The sequence below is a fragment of the Natrix helvetica genome (assembly GCF_964273705.1).
Source record: "Natrix helvetica genome assembly, chromosome: 6".
In the NCBI taxonomy this organism is placed as follows: Eukaryota; Metazoa; Chordata; class Lepidosauria; order Squamata; family Natricidae; genus Natrix; species Natrix helvetica.
In genome coordinates, this window is record NC_138553.1 from 58,840,614 (window position 1) to 58,867,918 (window position 27,305).

At 38.1% G+C, this 27,305-nt stretch overlaps 1 protein-coding gene across 1 annotated transcript; it reads right to left on the reverse strand.

Moving 5' to 3' along the window:
* Positions 1-13,166: 13,166 nt before the first annotated feature.
* GPR85 (G protein-coupled receptor 85) lies at positions 13,167-17,857 on the reverse strand. The gene is made up of 2 exons (XM_081958444.1): positions 17,383-17,857; positions 13,167-15,938 (listed from the first exon to the last, which is right to left on the reverse strand). Exon 2 carries the CDS (start codon positions 15,760-15,762, stop codon positions 14,650-14,652), a length of 1,113 nt encoding a protein of 370 aa, XP_081814570.1. The 5' UTR covers positions 15,763-15,938; positions 17,383-17,857; the 3' UTR covers positions 13,167-14,649.
* Between the last annotated feature and the right edge of the window lie 9,448 nt (positions 17,858-27,305).

Genomic DNA, 27,305 nt, shown 5'->3' on the forward strand with positions numbered 1-27,305 from the left:
CAAAAATGTTATTGGTTAAGTTGGATTTCCACTTGTCATAAAAATAATTGTAAAATTGAGTTTAGTCACATTATGATTCAGCTATAACTACAATGACTTATAACAGAAATCCCAGTCCTAATTGTGGTTATAAGTTGAGGGTATCTGTAGTTTCTATTTGAAGATGCAATATGCAAGAGCATCAGAAATAGGGCATTGAATTAAATTGAAAGAAAATGAACTCTTTATATTCAAGTAAAAAGAATGGGATGTAGGATTTACCAAGACTAGGACAGTATTTCTTCCATCTTCAGAGCTGTCATTTATTTAAATCACATAATGAGAAATACTGGTGCTACTGTCATAAAAAAGAATCTACTGAAAAATTTGGGGGTAAGATCATTTTTTTCTTGCAAGTGGAGAGAAAACCATATTTGTAGAAAAATGTAAGACCCCCTACTTTTAAACAGTTGGTCTGATAAAATGCGAGAAATAATTTCATTAAGTAGAAAGTGATGGCAAAGTCGCACAAAACAATAGTGATCCCAAAAATTGTAGAGAAACCAGGCTGGTTTGTGAGGAAGAATAAACAGGCTAAAAACATGATTTTAAAATATATTAATTAAAAAGTAAATGTGCTTAGAAGTAACCTGAGATATTTCTATACACATTACTATAGATCTGCTATTATTTCTTTTTGGAAAAAGTTCATAAAAGCTACCATACAGTCTACCAAGATCAAAGTTCAATGTACTAAAGATGATGGAGGATAGTTTAATTTCTATTGTAGTTGGATGTAGGATGTACAAATAATAGCTTCCTTTGAGCCTTAAGCTAATAAAATATTTAGCACTTGATATCTAGCTTTAGATGGGAGGATCATGAGGTGTCAATATTTGGCAGAATGTCCCTGCTGGTATCTCATTCTCTCTGAAATGAAAGATTGAAAAGAGAAGGGAAAAATGAATTCTGTTAACCCTAGCTATAATAATTCAATCTATCTATATACTTGTTGCTAAAACAGGTTAAACATAAACTCCTTATACTCTTTAAGCATAGTCACATTTTAAAAAAACTGTTCAGGAACACCTGAACCTCTATTAATTGTTTTTTTCTGTGAATAGGTTGCTATTTGTGTTGTGGGTGAATTATGGAAAATGAACCTCTGAATAAGCAATATAAAAATTAATATAAAAATAAATTTTGATCAGAGCCGCGGTGGCACAGTGGTTAGAATGCAGTGCTGCAGGCTACGTCTGCTGATCACTGGCTGCCAGCAGTTTGGCAGTTCGGGTCTCACTGGCTCAAGGTTGACGCAGCCTTCCATCCTTCCGAGGTCGGTAAAATGAGGACCCAGATTGTTGAGGGCAATAGGCTGACTCTGTAAACGGCTTAGAGAGGGCTGTAAAAGTGCTGTGAAGTGGTATATAAGTGCTATTGCTATCAATGAAAGAAATATTATTTAAAGAATGCCCTGATATCATGCCTTAAGATACTGAGGGAAGAAGCACAAATAAATCAAATCCTTAACTGAATGATGGCATACTCCTATCTAGGATGGCCATTCTCTTCCCACCAAGCCCACAATTTCAGAGGGACACAAGAAATATCCATCTAGCAAGTCACATTAACTGGATCACCACTTGTAATCAGTGGGGTAACACAGACAGATTGTCCTCACATGCAATACAAAAACATTATTATGACTATGCCTCTTGTGCACAACTACACACACAGAAGCCAAGGGAAAAAGACCCTCCATTATTATGGCAACTATTTCTGAAGTCATACTAGTCAGATCATTTTGTCCTCCATGTAAACATTTCCAGTGAATGATACTGCCAGAGAACAGAGATATCACAAATCATTAGAAACCAACCAATCAAAAGGAGATGAGATGTGTTAGACCAAAATACTATGCCTTGTTTCTCAGCTGAATTATTCTTTTTCCCACCTCCATAGATAATATACAGCTATCATACTTTGCATGCATTCATAGTCCTATTCTCTATGTGAGCATTTAATCTTCTTTAAAAGTGTAAACATGTACCACTAATACAGTTTAGTATACACTGTTGGGCGGGGCGGGGGGGGGGAGGATCCTGCTATTGATCATGATTTGTTCATCCTTTAGCTTCATTGGATATTCCTGGATTTTTAAATCAGAACTCTGCATGTGCTTAATTTTATGCTCTCTGTGATGTCTATTTCCAGTTATCTTTTCCCCCCAAATTAGAAATTTTCTAAACTGTATACATTCTCTCAGTTGTCTTTTATTTGCCTCTTTCAGTTGCCTATACCTCTTTCAAACATCATGTAGTGGCTGGTGAAAAGCAAATCTAAATCTAAAATAAAAATGATTATATTCTTGTTGACAAAGTTGCACTGAATTATTACAGTTCTTCATTTTTAATATCTTTCTAATGATATTATTCAATTTACTTTATATATCAGTTCCTTTGTGTGTGTGTGAGGGAGGAAATAAGTCAAATATGAATTAGTGTCTTGAAGTGGCACAAATGTAATATATCTAGGCATGTACTGGTAACCCATTTATACAACTAAACAAGATTTTCTAAAATTAAGTGAACTGTATAGTGTAACTTCAAATTAATTTAGAAAAAATCCTGCTGCTTTTAGTCATGAATCATAATAGGCTACTCTAGGAATTAGTCCTTAATATTAATAAAGTTAAAAGGAAAGCACAAGGAAAGCAGAGTAAAGAAATTTTTGTTGGAAGAAATTTCCCCAGTTCGCTCCCAGCTGGGACACACCACAGATGCTGAGAAGAAATGGATGCAGAAGCCAGCTGCCAGAAAGTTTTTAAATGTAGGAAGGCAAGAAGCAAAAAGTGGCACAGCTCAAGTGTCTCTTGCAAGCAGAGTGGCATGATAAGTTTATAGATTTTTATACCCATTTTCCTTTTGAAGTTTGTGTGGTTTGATCAGATTTTGTGTGTGCCTTTAGTTAACATGATTGCTCTGAGTTCTGTCTTCCTGCCTTAATGGGTTAGTCCTGTTCCTGGGACTTTGTCTTTCCTATCCCGGGGGTTAATTCTGCCAGGAAAGAGGAAAGGGGGAGTTCCAGGTGAGTTATTTTTAGTTGGTTTGAGTACTTTCAGGATTTGCCTCATAGTCCAGTTTTTTGTTATTTCTAGTTAATAACTTTTGGCAGCACTTCCAGACTTTCAATTAGCTTTTAGGCTTTCTTAAAGGAGAAGGGTTGGCTTGAGTCTCTTGGTACTGTTTTCTAAGGTTTCTGGTGCTGTGAGGTTTCTGGCACTGTCCTTTTGGGGTGCATTTCCCACAGCTCAAATCAGCTATTGCTGTAATTAAGTGTTGTGACACATAGTTGATATTCATGCCCTTAAGGACTAAAGCTCCTGAAAAGGCCTGAATCCTCCTTTAATTTCATGTGTTACTTAAACAACAGAACAAATATCTTGGTTTATTGTTTGTGGAAACTTCTAGGACTTTCCATATGTGTGTCTTTATTTATATAGATACTTTTACGATTTCCAACAGCACATAAAATGGAAAAATGAAGTATATTATCAAAAACTAGAACAAACTCCTACTTAGTTCCATTACAATTCTGACATATGTAGAAAGTCAGCATCTACCCCCAAGAAGAATGAAATATTTTGGGAAATATTATAAAGGCTGAATATTATATTTCCTTTAATGAGAAATGGAGAAACATGTTTTAGAGGAAGGAAGCAGCCCCAAAGTCTCTCTTAATAGCCCACAGCAGATGCCAGCAATTAAGAGATAAAGAGCTTATTGAAAGAAGAAGCTAGATGGCTCTATTCATAAGCAAAGCACATACTGCAGGCAGAAATCCATTCAAGACAGGATATTTAAAACTACTTGCAGCAAAGTTTGACAGCTAACAAAAGCATAATGATGGGATTAGAAACAATCCCTCACCCAAGATCCAACACAGGACAAAAGCCATTAGCCACAATAGGAATTGCCCAACACTATAGATCATAATCCCCTTGTAATAATATGAAAGGGACAAAGAAAGAAGAGAGGAAGATGGACACTGAACTCACAAACTTTAAAACAAAAGGAATATATTAAATGGATTACAGAAAATTAGAATTATTCTTTCAGGTCAATAAAAAACAACTTTCCTCCTTATAAAACCTATGGGACACAATGAAGGCACATATAAGAAGACTAACAATAGCCTATATCGCTAAGAAAAATAAGGAGAAAGAGAAAGATTATAATACACTACAGGAGGAGATTAAACAGTTAGAAGCCCAACTGCAAAAGAAGCTTGGGGATGAGCAAATTAAAAGTAAAAGGGCCCTAGCCAAGCACAAATTGAATATAGTGGATCAGGAGAAAAATGCAAGACACCTAAAATTTGTAAAACAAAACCCCTTTGAACATGCAAACAAACCAGGGAGATGGTTAACATATAGATTAAAAAAAGAAAGAGAGAAGAGAATAATCTAGCAACTACAAGATAAGAACGGAAATTTACAAAACAATATAGACAAGAAAAGGGAGATTGCACAAGATTTCTTTCAGGAGCTTTACAAACAAGAAGGCCTTTCAATAGAGAAAATAAAGGATTATTTCAAAGGAGAAAACATGCCCCTCATTAACAGAAGAGAAAAGAGAAATATTAAATAGGGAGATAACATTAGAAGAACTTAAGGAAGCAATTCAAAGCCAAAAAACCAACAAGACCCCAGGGATAGATGGGTTACCAGGGGAAATGTATAAAAAGGTGAACCAATTGAATTGTTATTACTAGAAGTCCGAAATGATGTTTTGATAGAAGTTAAGCTACCAGAATCGTAGAGAGAAGCATATATCTCCCTGATTTTGAAAGAAGGTACAGATGGCACACAAATTAAGAACTATAGGCCAATCTTTCTTTTAAATGCTGACTACAAAATATTTATGAACATTATTGCAGAAAGAATGAATAAATTATTAAATGAAAATATACATTCGGATTAAAACAGGCAGGTCTGGTCTTCTTAGATACCCAAAAGGCCTTGGATAAGATAAATTGGCAATTCATGACCCAACAAATAAAAGAAATGAAGTTTGGAGAGAAATTTGAAAATATGATAGAGTCAATCTACTCCACTCAGAAAGCAAGCGTAATATTAAATGGGGATTACAAAACCATTTGTAATAATGAAGGGGTATGACAGGGATGTCCACTGTCACCTCTACTATTCATATTGACTTTAGAAATTTTAAGAATTAGATCAACTTTGGGAGTAAGAGGAACTAAAATTAAATAAGAAGAGTATAAGGTCCAGGCGTTGGCCGATGATCTGGTATTCTTCATAGAAGAGCCATTGAAATCGGGACCAATACTAATACAAGAGATAGAAAAATACGGGGAAGTAGCAGGCATCACAATTAATAAGGAGAAAACTAAAATGTTAGTTAAAAATTTAACAGTTAAACAGAAGAGAGAATTAGAGAAGGGAATGGGGCTGCAGATTGCAAAGATTAAATATTTAGGTATTTGGCTAACAGCGAGATGCTCCTCAATAAAATAGGATAATTACATGAGTCTATTCCAACAAATAAAGAAGGACCTAGAAGTATGGGGGAATCTACAATTATCGTTGTTAGGAAAGATTGCAACCATTAAGATGAATATCCTACCTAAATTACTTTACTTATTCCAGACAATTCCCGTGAAATTGGATAAAAAATTCTTCACAGACTTAAACAAAATAACTATAAAATTTATCTGGGAAGGTAAAAAAGCACAAATAAAATTAACAGCAGAAGTAGAAGTGGCTTTGGGCTCCCACTACAGGAAACTTATTACAAAGCAGCAAGTTTAGTTCGGATTTGACAATGGGTAAACTTAAAAAAATAGGAGAATTTTAACCTTGGAAGGGCACAACCTACAGGTGGGCTGGCATACCTTCATGTGGAATACCAGAAGCAAGTTACACTCATCCACCCCAACACATTAGACCTAGGTAAAATGGCCAAATACTATGAAATTTTTGACACCTAAGGAACACTAAAAACCAAGCAGGAATTAACAGACCAGGGAGTGATTATAGACTGGTGGCCATAACTCCAACTACAATCTAGATATAAAAAGGATTGAAAGGAATTTGGAATTGATATAGAACCAAAGCAACTAGACAAACTGCTATTAGGTACAGAAGAGAAATTAATATTGAGGATATACAATTATTTACTAAATTTTGACATGGCAGAGGAAATAGTAAAAGGACCAATGATAGCCTGGGCTCAAAACTTGGGTTAAAATATTCAGTTGGAAGATTGGGAAAGAATTTGGAATAAAACTTACACGATAACAAAATCTATTGCATACTAAAGAAAAGCAATAAAAAATGTTTTACGGCTGGCATTTAGCCCCCTCAAGACTGGCAAAAATGTATCCGAACTTAAAGCCAAACTATTGGAAATGTAAACAGGTGCAGGGTACCTTCTTTCATGCATGGTGGTTATGGCCAAAAGCAAAAAAATATTGGATTAAAATACAAAAATGGTTACAGGAAATTACAAACACCCAAATAGAGCTCAAAGGAGAATTGTTCCTTCTGGGGATTATCAAGAGAAAGTATACGAAAGAAATAAAATACTGATAAAATAATTTTGCTCATAATTACAGCAGTGAGAATAGTGCTTGCACAACATTGAAAAAGTGATACTATGCCGACAGACTGTTTGATAATCCAAAATATTCTTGATTGCACAGAAATGGATAAATTCACCTTGGAGTTAAGGGGCAAGGAAGACTCAGAATATTATACAATTTGGGAAAACTGGTAGAAATTGATAAATAATAGGAACATGAAATGTACAGCTTAGAAACAGATGTATAGATACAGGAATAATTAGGAATGTATAAAAATGTATTTGAATAGTAAATGGTTATGATAGTACTGTCAATAAAGATTGTGACTTACACAAAAATATTTTCAAGGTATTTGTATTTAAAGTTTTAAATTCTCAATAAAGTTTTTTTTCTTCAAAAAAAAAAAAAAAGAACACACAAGCCCCTTCATTGCATGACTCCCAGAACAGTCCAAACTTCAGTCACAGAAACCTGAGAGCTCAGATAAACAATAACCAGAAGTTGACTAGATTAGCTGACAAACACCAAGGATTTGCATTTCCTCTTTTGCCGATAGAGCCAGTTATAACCCCTACATAACCCCAATAGGAATGTGACAACAGCCAATAGAATATTAAAGGACATGTTCTTGTCCAGGAACTGGAAGCTCAAATACAAAGCCCAAAGTAGGTATAAAACCCACCCACTCTCAACTCCATTTTGTCAGCTGCCCAGAATCACATGTGGTTCTGCTTCATCAATAAACCATCTTTTCAATCCGCCTCCATGTTTCCAGTGTCTTTCTCCCAGCTTGGAACTGAATCAGATGGATTTTTCTTCCAACACATACATGTATATGAGAAGCCTCTGTCTCCCTTTTTTCCTTTGCTATGTTTGTTCTATAACTGTATATGTAGAGCTTCTCTGCTCAGCTGTTGACCATGAAGCCCAGGAAAGGGGTGATTATGATCTGTTTTTGGCAAATTGCAAATAAAATAGCAAAATACCTATGAACAATTAATGAATCAAGTTTTAAATTATTTATTATAATAAAATAAGTATCTCTGCCATTTGGTTTTGAGAATTTATTCCCAAGCCAAAAAAAGAAAAGAACAGGCATGCCAAATATCCACTATGTTGCTGTTAAACTAGAAAAATAAATGCCATGTATGCAATATATTCCCAAGTTAAAAAAAATCAATGCCAAATCTTGCAAATAATGTAGCTTTAGGTAACTGAAGGAAAACATTCAGAAACTCCTTTTCTGCATTGCCCAGTGCAAACAATGACAGGAATAAGAATTAAAATTCAACTTCATTGCTTCTTTTGCTTGTTCACCATTTCCTATGTCTTTGTATCTCTATATCCAAGAGCATGTTTCTACAGTGGAGTTTGTGCTTTCTACAATGCAGAGTGCATTTCTTTTCTATCTATCTATGTTTTCTATTTCTTTTCTATCAGGAATAAGCAACTCAATAGAATTCTACTGAAAGACATCTCTTCTCATGGAAGTTGTTGATGCTATCATTTGCTCTTTCAATGGTTCCAAGAAGGCTCCACATCTATTTGCACTACTCAAGTGACCCTGAAACACAGATAAACCTCTAGGTGATCTTAATGACTAGCTAAAAGAATGCAAATGACTAGCTGTCTGCAAGGGGTATAAATCCTTCCATTCCCCACTATCCAGTCAGAGCTGAAGAAGCTTCTTGGATGAGAAGAAAAACCAGAAAGTCCACTTGCCTTTTGAAAAAAAGCACCTTTGGGAAAACCATGACCTGGATGACTGAGAATCTCCATAGATATTTGCTCTTATATCTTTTCTAGTATTATAATAGGGTTTCCCAGAGCATAAGAGCCGTGGTGGCACAGTGGTTAGAGTGCAGCACTGCAGACTACTTCTGCTGATCACTGGCTGCCAGCAGTTTGGCAGTTCGGGTCTCACTGGCTCAAGGTTGACTCAGCCTTCCATCCTTCCGAGGTCGGTAAAATGAGGACCCAAATTGTTGGGGGCAATATGCTGACTCTGTAAATGGCTTAGAGAGGGCTGTAAAGCACTGTGAAGCAGTATAAAAGTCTTAAGTGCTATTGCTATTTACTTTATAAATGTAGCATAACATAAAACTGGACAAACTTCATATCTCTTTGCACTACCATATGCTAAACATAACTGTGATCTCTGATCAGCCAACCATAACATATTTGTAGGAAGAAGTCATACATTTTTAGATGAACAATTAAAACAGCTTAGAAGCACAATTGTAATGGCAATTAAAGTTTTCTACAATTAATCACTAGGATTACCATCTTTGTTCACTACTATGTAGATCAAAGATGTTCTCACATGCTCCAAATTTAATGAATAGGAAACTCAAAGATGATTTTTGATTCCACCCAAAGATGGCAAAAATATGCCTGTCAAAGTTAAGCATTTTAATGCTTTTTCAGCTGTCAATATGAATCATAAGCTAATTAAATGTATAATTCTCAACTCAAATCATTATTTGGGCCTGTTTTTTGTATTCTAGTTGCAGATTTGTTAAAGGATAAAAAGTCTTAAGCACTTGTATATTGGGAAATTTTTTTAAAAATCTGCAGGTTATTTTATCAATGTAATGTTATTTCAGCTAATGTCCAGACCCAGAATCTCAGAATATGAATCTTCATAGATGCTTTGAAAACTATAAAGTTCATTATTTCATTTGTTAAAAGCCAAGTTAACTGAATTGAAACACTAGCAATAATCATATCTACTGTCTTGGTGCAGTGGTTAGAATGCAGTATTGCAGGCTAATTCTTCTGATTGCTGATTGCCAGCAGTTTGAGTCTCACCGGCTCAAGTTTCACTCAGCCTTCCATCTTTCCAAAGTCGCTATTGGGGGCACTATGCTGATTCTGTAAACCGCTTAAAGAGGGCTGTAAAGCACTGTGAAGCGGTATATAAGTCTAGTGCTATTGTTATTACTATACCAAGTGTGTTGACTGATTATATTTAACTGGCAAATGGGCAGCGATATGTTTTGTGGTCTAACATAAGTAAAATAAATAAAAGCATCGTTCACACTGAGGTTTTTCAAAACTGCTAATTGACAACATTCGGAAGGGCAAATTCAGATAAGATGGGCTGAAAGCTAGGGGTTAAAGATTCTACAGTCTACTGCATGTGGCAGGCAGGGTTTTATAAGTCTGTCTTACAGGAATACACTAAAAGCATATGTCTGAACTATTAAAGGAAGGTTAAATTGTGCAAAGAGGAATTTGCTGATGCTATTTTGTATAAAGGAAAACCATAAAGAGTAAGAAAGCAGAATGAGAAACTGTATTTCAACAGGCTTATACTATATTTTCATTGCCTAAGTCAGAGATTTTTCATTATCTATCTATCATCTATCTATCTATCTATCTATCTATCTATCTATCTATCTATCTATCTATCTATCTATCTATCATCTATCTATCTATCTATCTATCTATCTATCTATCATCTATCTATCTATCATCTATCTATCTATCATCTATCTATCATCTATCTATCTATCTATCTATCTATCATCTATCTATCTATCTCTATCTATCTATCTATCTATCTATCTCTATCTATCTATCTATCTATCATCTATCATCTATCTATCTATCTATCATCTATCTATCTATCTATCATCTATCATCTATCTATCTATCTATCTATCTATCTCTATCTATCATCTATCATCTATCATCTATCTATCTATCTATCATCTATCTATCTATCATCTATCTATCTATCATCTATCTATCTATCTATATCTATCTATCTATCTATCTATCTATCATCTATCTATCTATCTATCTATCTATCTATCATCTATCTATCTATCTATCTATCTATCTATCTATCATCTATCTATCTATCTGTCTAATCTGAGAGTAGGGACAGGACTCAAGCAGAGCTGTTTTGTTCAGAGGCACTTCCCTTTGAAGTTCTCACTTCCTGCATTGCACTCTCAGAAGATGAAGCATACTAGCAGTTTATGGAAATGTGCTCTGACCAGGTATTAGAGTTCCTAAACTGAACTGTTCATTCAGAAATTCTAAACAAGGATTCTTGTAAGTAATATTGTTTACATAAGAAAATGTTTCAAGTGCCTAACTCCCCACATCTAATCCAAAGTGTTCTTTTTCTTTTTCAGGGAGAGCTGCATCATGATTGAATGGAAGATTCCCATGGAGCACTGTTTCCCAATCTGGGCTGGTTTCAACTTGAAGTCCACACCTCAGAAACCAGTCCAGATTGAGAAACCTTGCCAGCGCTTCCTTTGAAGACAACATTGCATTCTCTGCATAACTAGAATCCAAAGCTACATGTTTATGTCCTTCTTCGTAGTTTAATTCATAAATGATGATCTTATATTCCCACTCTCTGCTGGCGTGGGGGTGGCAGGCAAAAATGCTGAGATTCAAAATCTAACATTAATACTAGACTAGTATAAAATGTGTCACTTCAGTGGCATACATCCTTTTTAGAAAAAAGTAAAAATCTTACAGTGCCATATTTGCAACAAAGCAGGCTTGTTATTTCGTCTCTGCTTCTATTTGTTTACTAATTATCATAGTCATCTACACAGGCACTTAAAATTCATGTAAGCGTATCATCCATTTAGAAGATATATTAAAATGTTTGTGTTACAGTGCATTTTGTTAATCAAGTAAATAATGATATATTAAAATACCATGTTTTGCCTTTTAATTTTATTTTGTGTACCTCTGTCCATCTTTTGGAACCAAAATGAAAGCAACTTTGTGGAAATATGTAGCAAAAATAACAATAAATACTTTGGGTTGCAATCTAGTTCCATAGTTGTTCAGACTTGGTCCTAAGGAACTCAACTGACAGAACTTTTGAATAGGCACATATAAGGCTGAATTGTTAATTGTTCAGCACTGTAAATTTCCTTCTTAAATGTAAACCATTAATGGTAAACAGTGCCCAGTTAACATTTCCAAATCATATAATCAAAATTTTAAGTTTCCCATTACTTATGCCATCTGCTGAATAAGAGAAAGCTTAAAAATGTATGGCCTTTGAAATGACTGCATTTGTTTGCATTTACAATAAGAACTGTACTTTTATTAAATTGTTAAAATGTGAGAATGATATCTTATGAATGTAATTAATGTTCAGAATATAAAGGCTAATTCATCATAGCAGCTAGCTTTAAATAGAATAGCTTCATGTATCCTTATTACATGGAAGGGAAACTATTTCTATGCTGCTAGCTCCTCAAAAAAAATTCTACTTGACAATTACCCTTTGAGATAGACATTTTGAAAACAGACCTATGAACCAGTGCAGATATTCATTCATAAAAGTTTTGTTCCATGCATGTAGAACAGCCATACACAACATCACTTGTACTATTATGAGGGGATTTCCCAAACTTTTGCACATGTATTTAATCATGTAAATACACACAGTGCAATGGGCGTACCCATAATCTTTACATGTGTTTGTTTGAATGGATAAGCCAAAATTTTCCTATACCTGTTTAGAAAAAAATGCAAAAAAGAGACATGATGTTCAGAGATTATAAGAAAGCCAATTTGGTCTGGTGGTTGAGATCCCAGGCTAGAAAATAGGAGACGGCAAGTTTCAAGTCCTGCCTTAGCCAGGAAAGCCAGCTTGGGTGAGTTTGGGTCAGTCATTCTCTCTCAGCCAAACCCACCTCACAGGGTTATTGTGGAGAAAATAGAAGGAGGAAGTTGTGTTGGATATGTTCACTGCCTTGAGTTATTTGTAAAAATAATAAAGAGGGGATGAAAATAAATAAATACTTTTGGAATTAGACTTGATCAGACTTGTATCTCAGTACTCTAATTGAACTGTATTATAAGGTTCAGGCAATAAAGGGCGGGGGCTCTGAAAGTTCACGCACATCGTATTTTGGAGATTATGATATCAAATGTTTTTGCCCTGATGAAGATTGAGTATTGTAGTGTTTAACACTACATGCTAAATTTAGCCTTTGAATCCATCAACATGAGAATGAAGTTCAAATGAAATTATTTAAAGATGCATTTATGCATTCAATGTTTAGTCCCTACTCCGTAACTGTATTATTTGATTATGTGTGTTAAAAGAATATTATGCCAGGGGTATCTAGTTATGTATACCGTATATTGCATTTTAAGTATTAGCATAACCAAAAATATTTTGGGATAACTAATATGAGTTCTAGAACTTCATTCAAGTATAAGGCACAGTATTATTTAATAATTAATTATATGAGTTGGATCATGTCCTTGTTCATAAAAGTTCAATCTTTTGGTCCACATTTTTGTTTCACTAAGTTACTGCATTAAAAATGTTCTCTGTATTAGATTTCAAATACCATGTAATGCCTGTAAGTAGAACTGACATATTCAAATGATAACAGGATAATTATGATAACTACAAAGAGTGCTATCGTTGAAAATATCATTTATCAATTCTGTGGTCCCCATTATTCATGCATTTTACATGTTGCAAATACAGCAACTTCAAAGAATAATAACCCAGAATGGCTACATTCTTGATAATTCATGCTCACAATAAAATATTACTAATAATCATAATGAAAGGATGGTTATAAAAGTGGAAAAAATGTAAAAATTTATTCCAAGGAAAATTAACAGGCTACACAAATAAATTTTGGTAAATGCAACTTTATATTGAAATCCACACATCTGTATCTTAAAGAAGGAAAGATTCACAGACTCAAATGTCTTCCTAAGGTACTATAAATCATATTATATGTTTTCACAAGTTAAAATTGAAGTAATTTGAAACAACTAATACACCAAAAATGTGCAGAAAGTATCAACAAGACTGTGCCTTCAGTAGAATAAATCTTCACACATTGTGCAAGTTATCTTACTAAGGCTGAGGTCTTCCCGTGACAGCTGTCTTAAAAATATAAACACACATAGACTGTCTGTGTTTCTCAGAACAAACTAGAATGGGCAACACATTTAGAGTGACAAAAAATCATATCATCCTAGCAATAGGCATACTGATCTAGGGGAATCATGGAATAAAAATAGGATTTAAGTGATGTTTCATGCATTCCCAAATGACAGAGTGACCGATTCATTTTTCTTTATTTATCTGCTAAAATACTGAACAAAATGGAAGATACTAGATAATCCCTTAAGGCAACATGTGGTATATTCCATGTAAGGATTACTTTTTGACATTACAATTAGATAATCTCATTTATGTTGCCTATCTAATCAATATCTAGCTTTTGAAAATATAAAATGGGTCTAATCAATATTAAATCAAATTACTCTTTTTTTAAAAAGACATAAAAAGGAAATTAACAGATAATACAATTATATGCATGTAGTATTTCATCCAAAAGGAAAGAATTTTAAACAAAAAATAATATACTCAGAGAACATTAAAATTCTTTAATTTAAACAAAAGAGGCGTGGAGGAAAAACCTAGAAAACAGAATTGGCTTTGGAATGTTCCTCTAAACAAACAAAGGATGAAAATTCAGTACTACATGGCACATCATTTCCCATCAACTACAGGACTTCAGTCAGTTCCTAGATTTTAGTCTTCAAAAAATAGTAATCATATGAAATAGCTGAAAGGTCATCCAGTGCCTAAAATTAGTTTTATCAACGTATTAACCTTATGTCAAACTAAATTGATTCAGATGTCCAATGCTAACCTTTGTGATGGTCTTACTTTATGTCATGGTATATATACAGCATTTAGTGCTGATATATATGTAACACCTGCTACTCTCTCTGAATCATTACGAGATTTCAACCATATCAAAGCATTTTAGAGCAATGGCTCAGTCCTTTATCTTTAGTTACAAACCTCCCCAATGGTCAGCAAGAATAAATTTAGATTTCAAAATAGGATTTAATGATGAGCTATTGCAAAGATGGCAGAATATTGTTGCCCAAATCCTTACAATTGCTGACATTCCTCTTTTAATGCTGTTCTCTTCCTTCTCCTCTTCTTCTCAAGACATGGCAACAGTAAACCCACAATTGCTTAGTAGAGAAGGGTAGTGTTTTCACAAGACTAAAGATTTTACAGATGCTCCCTCATATAACACAGTAAGGTTCCCTTGGTAACCTGGATTTTCTGCAGTAAAGAAGGGTTGTGCTGAAACAGCGCCTCAGCTCTCTGTTGGAGAAAATGCACACAAAAGGATTGATTCCAGCTTGGGCAAAACTCATCCAAACAGCGGCTGTTAGAAATCCCCCAGGAACCACAGGGCCTCTTGCAAAAACTCTCCAGTAGCAGGCGACCAGATAGGGCCCCCACAAGGTGAGAAAGAGGAATGTCATTATATAGAACATTCTACTGATTCGTTTTTCCATTTTGAACTCATCCAAGACAAGTAGCCTTCTCCTGCTTGTGGTGTTGGCATTTTGCCGGATCCCCAGCAAGGTAGGTGGCGTGGGGCCCCTTCCAAATCCGGCCAGCCAATTTGCAGCCGCTTGACCACTGGCTCCAGGACCATGAAATGTCCAGTTCTGGCTCACTGCAGCAACAAACTGAACTGGCTTCATTTTCCTGCGATCATGAACAAAAAAAATCAGCTTGAGGTAGACAAGCTGTGTGGCTAGAAGGATGAGAGCAAGCAGCAGCATGAATCCCAGCGAATCATTGGCTCTAAAGGAACGATGCTGAAAGGTACACTGGTCTTCCTCCCTAATAAAGGAATACGTGCCCACATCCAATACTGGAGGGAAAGCCATAGCTACAGAGAGGGTCCACACCATACAGATCACTGCCAAACAAGTCCAAAATGACAGTCTTTTTGTATAAAAGCGATGGTGGGCAATAGCTAAGTATCTGGTGACGCTTATGCAGAACAGCATGAAAGCTGTGTGGAAACAGGACAAAACACCCAAGAAGGCAATCACTTTGCAAGTGAGGGTCCCATACGTCCAAGATGATCCATTTTTCACGGAAGTAAAAACAAATGGGAAACAAATTGCAGATCTGAGGATATCTGAGCAGCAAAGATCCAAGAGGAAGTAATAAGGAGCTCTATGCAAGGACTTGTCTTTAACGAGCAAAATGGAGATCAGGAGGTTCCCTACTACACTGACTCCTATGATGAATCCCAGAGAAGTCAATTTCAAAAATGCTGTTAAAGGGGAAAGATTTTGCAAAATGTTGTCAGCTGCATGGCTGTAGTTCGCCATAGATGGATGGAAGATAAGAAATTTGCCTTAGTCAAGTCTCGTGATCTATATATATGAATAATAAAAAAATAGATCCATACATCTTATTGTGAATGTATTCCAAAAGAAGGTCTGACTTGGGATTTAGTTACATAGTATGTTCTCTTTTCTTCAGATTCATCATGCCATCAAAATATCTGGAAGAAAAAAAATATCAAGCCATCAGGCCTTAAGTTAACATACAAATAATGCCAGGATGTGCTAACCAACATGTTAATTTATGGAGAGCCAAAGGAAGTTGCAAGTTGGAGTACTATTATTTGTTTGAGGGAAATTCAGTGAGAATTGCACACCTACTATGCAATGCTTTAGGTTTACAATCCTCACAATCCCTCAGATTATTTACAGTCAAATCTCTGGGCAAGGTAAGAAACCTGTACTTCCCTACTTCCAAACAGTTGGATTCATACAAGATATTTCCAAGCACTGTTGACACTGGTATATTTTGAAAATGAAATGGGAAGGAAGTCTGTTGAATAGCTTTGTCATGTCCATCTTTTCTGTTTATATGATGTGCCTTAAGGCAGATGCTGGGCTGGTATGGAATACATCCAAAAGAAACACTGCAGAATGTATGTTTTCTAACTCAGCTTCCAAAAGCATATAATCACACCCTGCTAGTTCATCCACCCTGAAAGAAGATTACAGAAACACAATCTTCCCAGTGATTTGGGTTCAACCCCTCCTCAGACTAGTAAATAAATGCCTGTGCTAAATAGTTGACAGCCCTATGTTTTATGGGCTTTTGTGTCCTCTTATGATACAGAGTTGGGGAAAAACAGAGCAATACTGAATATACCCAGGGAGATAGTCATGTGTGTCTAGGAAACATACTCCAGGAAAAACATCTCATTCAGACATTTCCCACCCAGATTATCACAAAATGCAAATATCCATATTTGGACCATTGAACTTCAGAATTTGTTTTGATGCTCTCTCCCAGAAACAGTTCCTGGACCTAGAATAAAATGTCCTGCTACTTCCAGGGATTTGGGGAGAGCCATTCAAGGCGGTGGCAGGCAAGGTTGCTTGTTTGCCTCTTTCCCAGTAGCGTTCCTCCCTCCTCAGGTTTACAACATTGCATCCAAGGAAAAGCCCTTCCACCATCCAGGAATTTTGCCTGCCTGCTGCTGCTGCTGCTGGTGGTCGGTAAACAAGAGCTCGATCGGATTACGACAGCATTGTTGCAAAAACAGACACATCAACATTAACACAGAGAGCCTCCATTAATCAAATGAACCCACCGATCCCGCGAAATATGCTCCCTCCGACCTCTAGTCCCCTCTTCCACTACATCCACACGGCGTCGAGAGGCCAGCAGATGCCCAGGATCTGCTTTCGGAGCCAAGTGCTTCACCTGCTGGAGGACATCGGCTCTCAGGCGCCGACTTTTCCCTTCATTCGCTAATTCAAAAATGACTCCCCCCCGCCCACAAGAAATCACCATAACACCGGATCAGCTTAAAAAATAGAGGGAGGGGGTCCCTCTAGCCCCACTCCGACTGCTACGTCGCATCTCCGCTCCTCGGACAGATAAATCCCGGGTCACACACATCCACGCGCGCAGCCTTCCCCTTATACCTGTAGGTGATGGAGAAAGGGGAGATAGAGAGAAGCCCCCCTCCCCCCTCCCTAGATCTTCTTCTTTCTACTTGCTGGTGTTTTCATGCCTTGATTTATTTCTTTATTTCCAGGGCTCCTCGGTTGCTGAGGCTCCAGAGTCAGTGGTCTCAGCCGGCGCATGCTCAGTGAACATCCTCGAGCGCCTAGTCTCGTCTTCCCCGTCGCAGCCACACAATCTCTCCCACTAACGCAGCAACAACAGCAGCGGCAGTCAGTCAGTCAGTGCCCCGTCGCCGCCGCTGCCGCCGCTCCGAGGAGCACGCGCAGCTCCAGGAGCAGTGGGAGAAGCCAGGCAAGAGGCCGGGCGGTGGGCAAAATGTCTGTGCCGCCGCCGCTGCAACTCTTGGCTCCGAGTCCAGCTGGCACTTTAGCCCGACAAGCCTGGAGCAGATCTGGCTTGCTTGGGAACTCGCCTGTTTTCAGTCCGGGAGAAGCTCCCTCTGCCTTCCCCTCCCCAAGCCCGCCATCTCCCCCACGCCGCCCCCATTTCTTTCTCCTGATGATGACTGCATTGTTATTGCACTTGGCAGAACCGTGGTAGGAGGAGGGACAAAAGATGGGGATGCTCCCTCCTGCTTCTGAACTGGATTCCTCCGATTCCCTTTTTGGCAAAGAAGTGGGGAATTTTCCGTACTATTACTTGCAACAACATGGTGTTTGATTTTATTGAATGGTAAAAGACTTCAGAAATTAGGAAGAGAAATTCAGGAAAGACTAGTCGGGTCCCATTATTTGTTATACCTAAATTCCCAGAATTTCATGATTTGTCTTAGTGGGGGATGGGAGATCTAATTATCTGGACATCAGTTGTGGCTCCAGCAGTAGTGAAAGATACAAATGGAGCTGTGGAATTGAAAGAGTTCTGGACTGAAAGTGTGAACTGGGAGGCAAGCGGGGAGAAATGTGGTCCATTTTTCTGGAAATGGAGAGTTTGGGCTCATGTTAAAGGCAGTAATCATGACGTTTACCCTCATGCTTGTACACCCAAACACACTTTCTCCAACCCCTCTTCCTCTGATTCAAAGAAATTAGTGAAGGAACAAGCCCAGGATTCACCCATATGTAAAATAAATCAATATAGTACATGCTTCAGTTGTAATTTGTTAGCGAAAAGTGCTAGTAATATCATGGGCTGTAGTGGCCTTACCGATTGGCAATGTAGGTTTGAGTAGTCTGCTTGCCTCTTTTTTTCCCTGGACCCCCCCCCCCCTTGCTTTGAAAGCAGGGGTTTCAATTTTGCTGGCAGCTACTAAAAGTGGGAATACAGTAATAACAGTCATCATCAAGAAAGGCAAAACACAAATATACAAATATTTGTTGGAGGTGCAAGAAAGAGGTTGGATCATACAAATATATGTGGTGGGATTGTGATCGTGCACAAAAAATATGGGACATGGTGTTTAGAGAAGTCAGATCGCCCTTGAATGTAAATTTAGACAGGTCACCGAGAAATGCATTACTGTTGCTGGTGGAAAAATGGGATATAAATGAAACAAAAAAGGAATTGATTGTAAATTTGATAATGGCAGATAGATTAATGATGGCTAAATATTGGGAACAAAATTGGGATATTCAAAGAAATGAGTGGTATAATGAAATTTGGAGTATGGCAACAAATGATAAATTAAAAACCGAAATTAAATTTTAAAAAGGGATGATCAAAGCAAACAATTATAATGAAATATGCAGGGATTTTATAAAATCAGTGTTGGTGGTGTTGAAAGAAATGTCCTTCTGGGTTTGGCTCCAAGTGGGGAAAAAGACACTGGAGACATGAGGCTGCCTGGAAAGATGGTTTTAATGGTGTTCAGGACCACATGGCTTGAGTCCTGAACAGAAAAGGTGATCACATGCTTCAATGTTGGGGAGAAGAAGAGAAGGGCCGATGGAGGGGCTTGCTAGGCTTTTTATAACCTGTTCAGTCCCATCTCTCTGTTTCCTGTTCCTGTGTAAGAAATGTATTCTGATTGGTTGTCAGGCTCACATGGGCCCATGCAGGGGCAACTCTCTAGGCTGAGTCCAGGTTTGGTTGAATTCTCAGAGTTCTCAGATGCCATGTGGTCAGTTGAGTAAAGGCTTATATTATCATGCCTTCATTCCCAACCCCCTGGAGGTGAAGGGGAGAACTCTTTATTATGTAAAGGGACTGGCTTGGCCTTCTTAATGGCCCATTAACAAAGTGGGTGGAGGCAGGAAGCTACAGGGAGCTATTCTCAATTTAAAACACGTTTCTTCCTTTTCACATCCAGGGAAATATAATATTCTGCCTTTTCAATATTTCCTAGGATATTTATTTTTCTGGGAGAGTGCTGGGTGATAACTTCCTAGAATCCCTCCTTTTCCCCAAAAAAAACATGTGAGTAGAACGCACATGTTCTTGACAAGAACATGTGCGTTCCTGGCATAATTACAACTGTCCCTCCTGGCAAATGTATTAACTGGTTATTTTAGGGGTATTGTTTTTAACTTATTGTGTGTGTTTTAGGGGTTCAAAATCCTATATTTATATATATTGCTTTGTACAGTTCTTTTAATTCCATTTTTAACCTCCTCCATTCCAACTGTACATATTCAATTTTTATTGTATTTTGATATATTTTGCATGGACTGTACACCGCCCCGAGTCCCTTTTTGGGAGAGGGGGCGGTCTAGAAGCATGAATAATAAATAATAAATAAATAAAAGATAAAAATTGGTCAGATCAGGGAGGCTTAATTTTTCTGATGGAAAGGCATTGAGACAGCAGAAGGATCCCTTCAGTGGCTCCCAGAGAGCTTTCAACCATGAAGGTCTAGCAACCAGGGCACAATTTCTGGAAAGAAATTCACAATATCCAATTTACCATGCCAATTATTTTCAGATGTTTGATATCACTTTCTGTGAGCTTCCAGACAGGTTACAAGCAAGCAGAAGTCCAAAAATTATCCACAGCCATGCTTTTCCTTTAAGTTACAGGCTGCCCATTTCCAAGGGATGGTTCTTGAACCTGCTCTAGCTCTTATTTTAGTGAGGCCAAATTGAGTTTAGCTAGTGTGCAATACAAGCTATTTAGTATTTTTTTTAAAATTACACACAATGAGCCCAGGGACTCCTATCAGAGACCAACATGTCCTGCTTTACTGGGCAACTGGGCAGCATCATTTTTTTTGAGTCACAATCAGGGTTTGAGTTTTGAAGATCCTTTCTGCTACTCTTCAAGTGGGGGAATTGCCTGAGGGGAATTGACCCTCCCCCATGGGATTAAAAGGGAGATATCACTGTAGGCTTTTGTGCAAGGGCAAAAATCAACCTAGGAAAAGCTTTGTGGAGTTAAGTCAAGGAGATAGTTTCAATCTAATTCTGAATGGGGCGTGTGTGTTTATGTGGTGTGTGTGTGTGTGTGTGTGCAGCTGCTTCTACAATACAGAAAATACAGACATTTTGGACAAACTTTCCCTCTCACTAGACAGAAATCTAAGGTGTTCAGAACTTGCTAGCCATTCTCAAATATAATTCTCACATGAATACATTAAACTGATTACAATATAAATGAGACAAGAAAAGAAAGCTTACAATGAGGCAAAGAAAGAAAACTTTACAATCAATTTTCACCCTCCCCCATAGTCTTTACAGCTGTCTTCTGGGGATAGAAGAGAGTCTTTTGGTCTTTCTTGTCCATTTTAGGGTTCTTTTTCATGTCTGCTGGATGGCATTAGGTTTGGCTTACTGCTAAGAGTGGTCAATCAGGCTTGGTAGAGTGTCCCAGGCTTGGCTAAGTTTTTTTCTCATGTCAGGTTTTATCAGGATGCAATCACCAGCAGCCAATTCGAGAGTTATGGTTTGAGCTAGCAGTCCTTTGTTTCTGAGGTGAAGAAAAAAGAAGAGAGGCCAAGAATACAGTTCTTTACAAACATATCTTTGGTCTCATGTTGTGGAATCTCACCCATTCTGTCCAAGTGTGGAAATCCAAACATTATTTCAGGAGGCAGACGATGTAAATTTCATGGAACATGACATTCCCACTGCCTCTATGATTGAAACACTTTTGCAATGGTGAGTAAATTTCCAAGAGGGACAACAACCTGTGTTGCAAACAAACAAACAAATAAAATATCATAGGGTAGAGCACCTTGACTTATAAGCATTTAAAAATGCACTCAGGCATAAAAGAGAGAGGGAAGAACAGCTTTTTTTAAAAAAAATTGCAATTAAAAAAAGAGATACTTTGAGTCAACACTCCAAAATATCAAATTCCATTCAGATGGAAGCAAATTCTCATTAAGTATGTTAAAACATTTACAAATGTAAGCAAAATATCTCAAAATCATTTCTTTTTATAGATTTAATTAAGCATTTTAAACCTCAAAAATTTCCAGAAGAAAAAAAAATCAAAATTTTATTCAGAGCAGACAAAGAAATGTCACTGCATAACTTTTATATGCAGATGAAAGATCACAACAGTGAAAGGTAAAGGTGCAGGAGCAGATCACCCATTTACTCCAAATTTCTCAAAAGAGAGAGGGGAAAAAAGTGGTTAAAGTGAACAGAAAAGCTTCAACCGCCTTTAATGACCCAAAAGGAAGGAGGGAAAGAAGGAGGGGGGGATGCCCAGAGGCATTCACAGGTATCACTGGGGGCATTTCATACACACACTCGTGGTAAAAATGAGCAGACACTCATTCTCCCCGCCTTCCCTGCTTCCCTCCAAAGAATAACCCAGAAGGAAGAGGGGGGGTGGAATTCACACAGGCAATCACGGGTCTCTGGATCCCTTCACTTATCACTCCCTGGGGCATCAGGGACACATACTCACATTCATACTGCAATCAGACCTTCATGCTTGCTCATGCCAACGAATCATAAGTATTTCAGGAAGCTTTTTTTTCACAAGCCACCAAGCTTCATTTTCTTTTATTAGAGGATCTCACCCTCCCTTCAGGTTTGGAAATGATAACACACATACCATTAAACAATCTTGCAACTTACTGTTTCTTTATATGAAAGGGAATCAAACTACATTCATACCAACTTTTACCATCAACATACTCACATTTGCACTGCAATCATTAATTTCACATACAAAAATCCCATTTCATTCTTTCTTCATGCAAAGCAGTTATTACAATTATTTCATGGAGCTGTACATAAGCCAATGAGCTCCATTTTCTATTATTAAAGGATCTCAACTTCCCTCCAGGTCTGGAAATGATCACACACACACACACACACACACACACACACACACACACAAATACCATGGAACAACACTTTCAGACCTGGGGGAGGTCCTGTCCCTTTAAATCTTCAATTTTCTTTCCTTGGGGAACATGGCTCATTCTCCAAGCATGGGAAAACTCAGAGAGCAGCTTAAATCCTAACTACCCTCCCCTTCCCCACAGCTTCAAGCCCAAACTTACTTATTTTGCCAGCTGGTCAAACATATCACAATCAATTCAATGCCATTCAATTCAACATATTATTAGTATAGATGCACACCTAAGAATTTTTTTTAACAGACATTACATCAAATTAAGTCCAATTACCTAGGTCTTCCCATTCAAACAGGCTTTACCTTTTTATTACCTGCTAAATTTCTTACTTTTGCTCGAAATTACGCCCATTGTTCTATCTCCTTAAGCACTAGATTGTTAATACCTGTCTCTGCCCTGGGGTGTTCGTTTCTAATTTGGATCTGCCAGCGGCACTGACTTTTTAAAGATCCATATTCTTCTATCTTGATCTCCCAGCAAGCGCGGGCATATTTTTAAAGATCAAGATGTATAGAGACAATGTATAGAGATGTTTGTCCACACATTGTTTGCATTCGGCCAGGGTTCTAGCATATTGCATTCTGGCATATTTTTAAAGGTCCAGCTGTATGGAGACTTTCATTAACACATCATTTGCATCTGGGTGGGGTTCTTGATTCATCGGATGGTGGCCAGAAATCAGCAATTTTGTTGACAAAATCTAAATCAAAACTGCCTTCTGGAAGCCAGGTTTCTACTTTAGGACCAATCGAGTAGGTTGGCCAGATAAATGTGCAGAGGGTTTTTTACTCAGGTTGAAGGCAAACCTTTAGTTGGAATTTCCTTCATTTCATACATGCACACACAAGACAACACTCTCCTTCCCCCAAAGGGAAAAAAACTATACTCACCTGAAGAGTACAATCTTCTAGGGCTGAAAGACATGAGAACAATGTTCCCTCCCCCACAGAAAAGGCATTGTTGGAGGATTAGAGGTAAAGGGGCGTGGGGGGGGGTGGTAGATAGCTTGCAGGCAGAGTTTGAAAAATAAAACCTCAGTTACTAAACAGATAAACATTATGGGGATATCATAGATGAGAAATGAGGTCTGGATTCACATGTTTCAGGAAAGAAATGAACAGGTAAAATCATTTAGATACACAATAAATGCAAGGATGAAACTTTTCTTGCAAATGAACTTAAAACATTTCCTGGGTTGTTACTTTAAGGTATAGGGAAGGAAGGAAGGGGGAAAAATACTTCTCTGTATTCTGTTTCTGCTGGCCAAACAGACGCAAAGTAAAGACTCCCCCCACCTTCACTTAGTTTTCTGGGCCCAACAAACTGAGGGAAGGCAATTTCTGCCAGTTTACTCCTTTCTTTCTTTGAACACTTTAAAATTCTTGTCTTTTGGATTGGAAACATCTTAGTTACAATTACCTTGAGGGTGCACAAAGACTTAGACACACATTTACACAAGGACAAGGAGAAAATAAGAGAGGGGGGAAGAGAACTCTCAGGTTTACGCATCCTAGTCATTCCCAGCACAAATCTATTAAATTATGGAAGGCACAAATCTTAACAAACAAAACCACGTGGTTGCATAGAAGACAGAGAAAGAGACAAACAGACAAGAGAAAAAAGAAACCCCAACATTTTCCCTTTTCTTTTAAGTACCTTTATCCAAATTAGTTTTCCTGTACCATCTTTCAGCAAAGCCCATTTCTCACACAATTTCCTTGCTCTCAGCCAAAATCTTGGCATCTAAGGAAATCTCCGAGGGCACTTCTGGCCACCCACGAGCTAACGCTTCCCATGACCCTTTACATGTAAGGCTCACTTTGGCCTACCCGGGTGCCACCCGCCGTAAGTTTTCGGAAGAAAAAAATTCCGGAAAGGACTTCGATTCCCTCAATGAAGTATTCGGCCCCTTTCCTCATAGGGAATTCTGCTAAGGTTTTCCAGATCCAAAAAGGTAATCTGGGGAGGACCTCTGCCCCTCTGCAATTAGTACCAGCACCTCCTCTCTTTACGCACAATGAACCTTTGATTTTTGCTTTCACAGGACAAAAGCAACAACAACAAAAATTTCATTCACTTTTCCATCCATTTTCACACACTCTCTCCTTTCCCTAACAGAAGGTCCTGTGCTCTGGCCTTATCCTAATACTTTCCAGGCTCTCTTGGTAAAACACACAGGAACCAGGATCCAGCTGTGATTGGGAGAAAGATTTCATCACTCACACAAATGCAGGCATACACACATTTCCACGCTTTGCCATGCTTTAAAATTAAATTTTAGAGAATTAAAATTTAGAGGTACTTACCTTCTTTCCAGGCAGCCTTTGAGCTCAAACTCAAAACCCAAATGGCTAAGGCCAAGAAAAAATCCACCCACAGGCTCAATGGGGTCTGTGCGGGCATGGGAGGCTTACCTTGGCCATATCCATTGGTTAGGCTAGCTTGGAGTCCTACCTGTGGGTCGCCAATTGTTCAAAGAAATGTCCTTCTGGGTTCGGCTCCAAGTGGGGAAAAAGACACTGGAGACATGGAGGCTGCTTGGAAAGATGGTTTTAATGGTGGACAGGACCACATGGCTTGAGTCCTGAACAGAAAAGGTGATCACATGCTTCAATGTTGGGGAGAAGAAGAGAAGGGCCGATGGAGGGGCTTGCTAGGTTTTTTATAACCTGTTCAGTCCCACCTCTCTGTTTCCTGTTCCTGTGTAAGAAATGTATTCTGATTGGTTGTCAGACTCACATGGGCCCATGCAGGGGCAACTCTCTAGGCTGAGTCCAGGTTTGGTTGAATTCTCAGAGTTCTCAGATACCATGTGGTCAGTTGAGTAAAGGCTTATATTATCATGCCTTCATTCCCAACCCCCTGGAGGTGAAGGGGAGAACTCTTTATTATGTAAAGGGACTGGCTTGGCCTTCTTAATGGCCCATTGACAAAGTGGGTGGAGGCAGGAAACTACAGGGAGCTATTCTCAATTTAAAACATGTTTCTTCCTTTTCACATCCAAGGAAATATAATATTCTGCCTTTTCAATATTTCCTAGGATATTTCATTTTTCTGGGAGAGGGGTGGGTGATAACTTCCTGTTCTGACCCCCCTCTTCCCCCACCAACACAGACACACTCCGAGCCAAAGATACTTCACGAGGTTTATTGTACAGACAGTCAGATCCTTGGCAGCAATCCAACACGACTAGACCTTCAGAACCATCCGGCACTGATACGCAATAGCAGCTATCCAGCCTGCCACGCTCACAAGACTGTACTCCCACAATAGTTCCTGCGTTGACTTCTGCAAAAGGCCGTGTGCACAAGCAGTCCTTTTATAGTCTGGAGAGGAGTCTAATTATCATCAGCTGAGCGCAATTACCTCTGGTAACTGCGCAATTGCTCCTGATGCCGCTTAGCACACCAGTAACGAGCATTCAATAACTCACTGCTGATGTCTGACTCACTGTCCCGTGACTCCTCCCCACTGCTCCAAGGCATGACATCAGGAGCACCCTCCCATTGGCTTTCACCACTGCTCCATGCCTCAGGCGCCTCCTGGTGGCCGACCAGCCTCTCAGATCCCTGCTCGGAGTCAGAACCGTGTCCAGGGTCCTCCACATCCTCCAGAGCCAACTCATAGGGACCCTTGCTGTCGGAGTCTGGTGGCAGCTCCAACAGCTCCTGCTGGGCCACAACACATTTCCATGGCTATCTTCCGTTAAACATTAAAGTGAAACGTCCTACATGGCCATGATAAACATTCCCCCAAAAGGTGAGGGGATCTCAAGGCACTTTGGCGCCAGGAAACCAGTTGTAAAATATCAGTTGTCACAGGAGCTGCTAATAAATCAACTCCAAGGTCCCCCCTCCTCCCAATTGAATGGCAGTATCACTTTTAGGGATCTGACAGTTGCAAAAAGTATCAAATTTACAGTGTGTATTGCAATGCAACCTTGTCCTATTAGGTTTTTACTGGATGATTGCTATAAACTGTGGCTCTAGCAAAGAATGAAAGTGTTCAGTCATCTGAGATATATTTTTCCATATGGGTATGTTTTAATAATGCCTGTTTATGAATAGATCATCTCTGAAACACCTGAACTCTGCATTTCCTTAGAATTAAATATTTTACAAAGTTATTTGGGACAGTGTTCTAAATTAATGGTAATTAATGGAAGTAAAATTTTAACTCCAGAAGTTTAAATATAAACTTTGGTTTCTTTTCAGGTTATACAAATCTTTTGTCTTTTGCTGAAGATCTTCTTAAATATACTATGCTGCATTTTACCTTTATCTTAGCACTACCAAGAAATGCAGAAGATCCCAAAGCCCAAAGCTATTTTGTATAACAACTGGAATTTAGGTCTTGTCACTCACCAGTTGATTTTAATTCTCACTTTAATTACTGGTATGTCTAAATGACCATTGAAACATGGTCATTTTAAAAATCAAATTTCCTGAAATATCTCCTTCTCTTAAGTTAATTAGAAGACCTATGCAAATGAATGAAGGAACTCAGAAGAATGGTTAACAAGGGGTGCATTTTTAGTTGGGGATAAGTATGCCTGGTATTATCTCTGTGGACTTCTTGACACCATAAGAAGGCATTTCAGTTCACCCAGACCTTTCAAATAAAAAGAAGTTT

Bases quoted from the DNA above. Each gene is read 5' to 3' on its own strand.
- GPR85 (XM_081958444.1), bottom strand. From the start codon at position 15,762: ATGGCGAACTACAGCCATGCAGCTGACAACATTTTGCAAAATCTTTCC.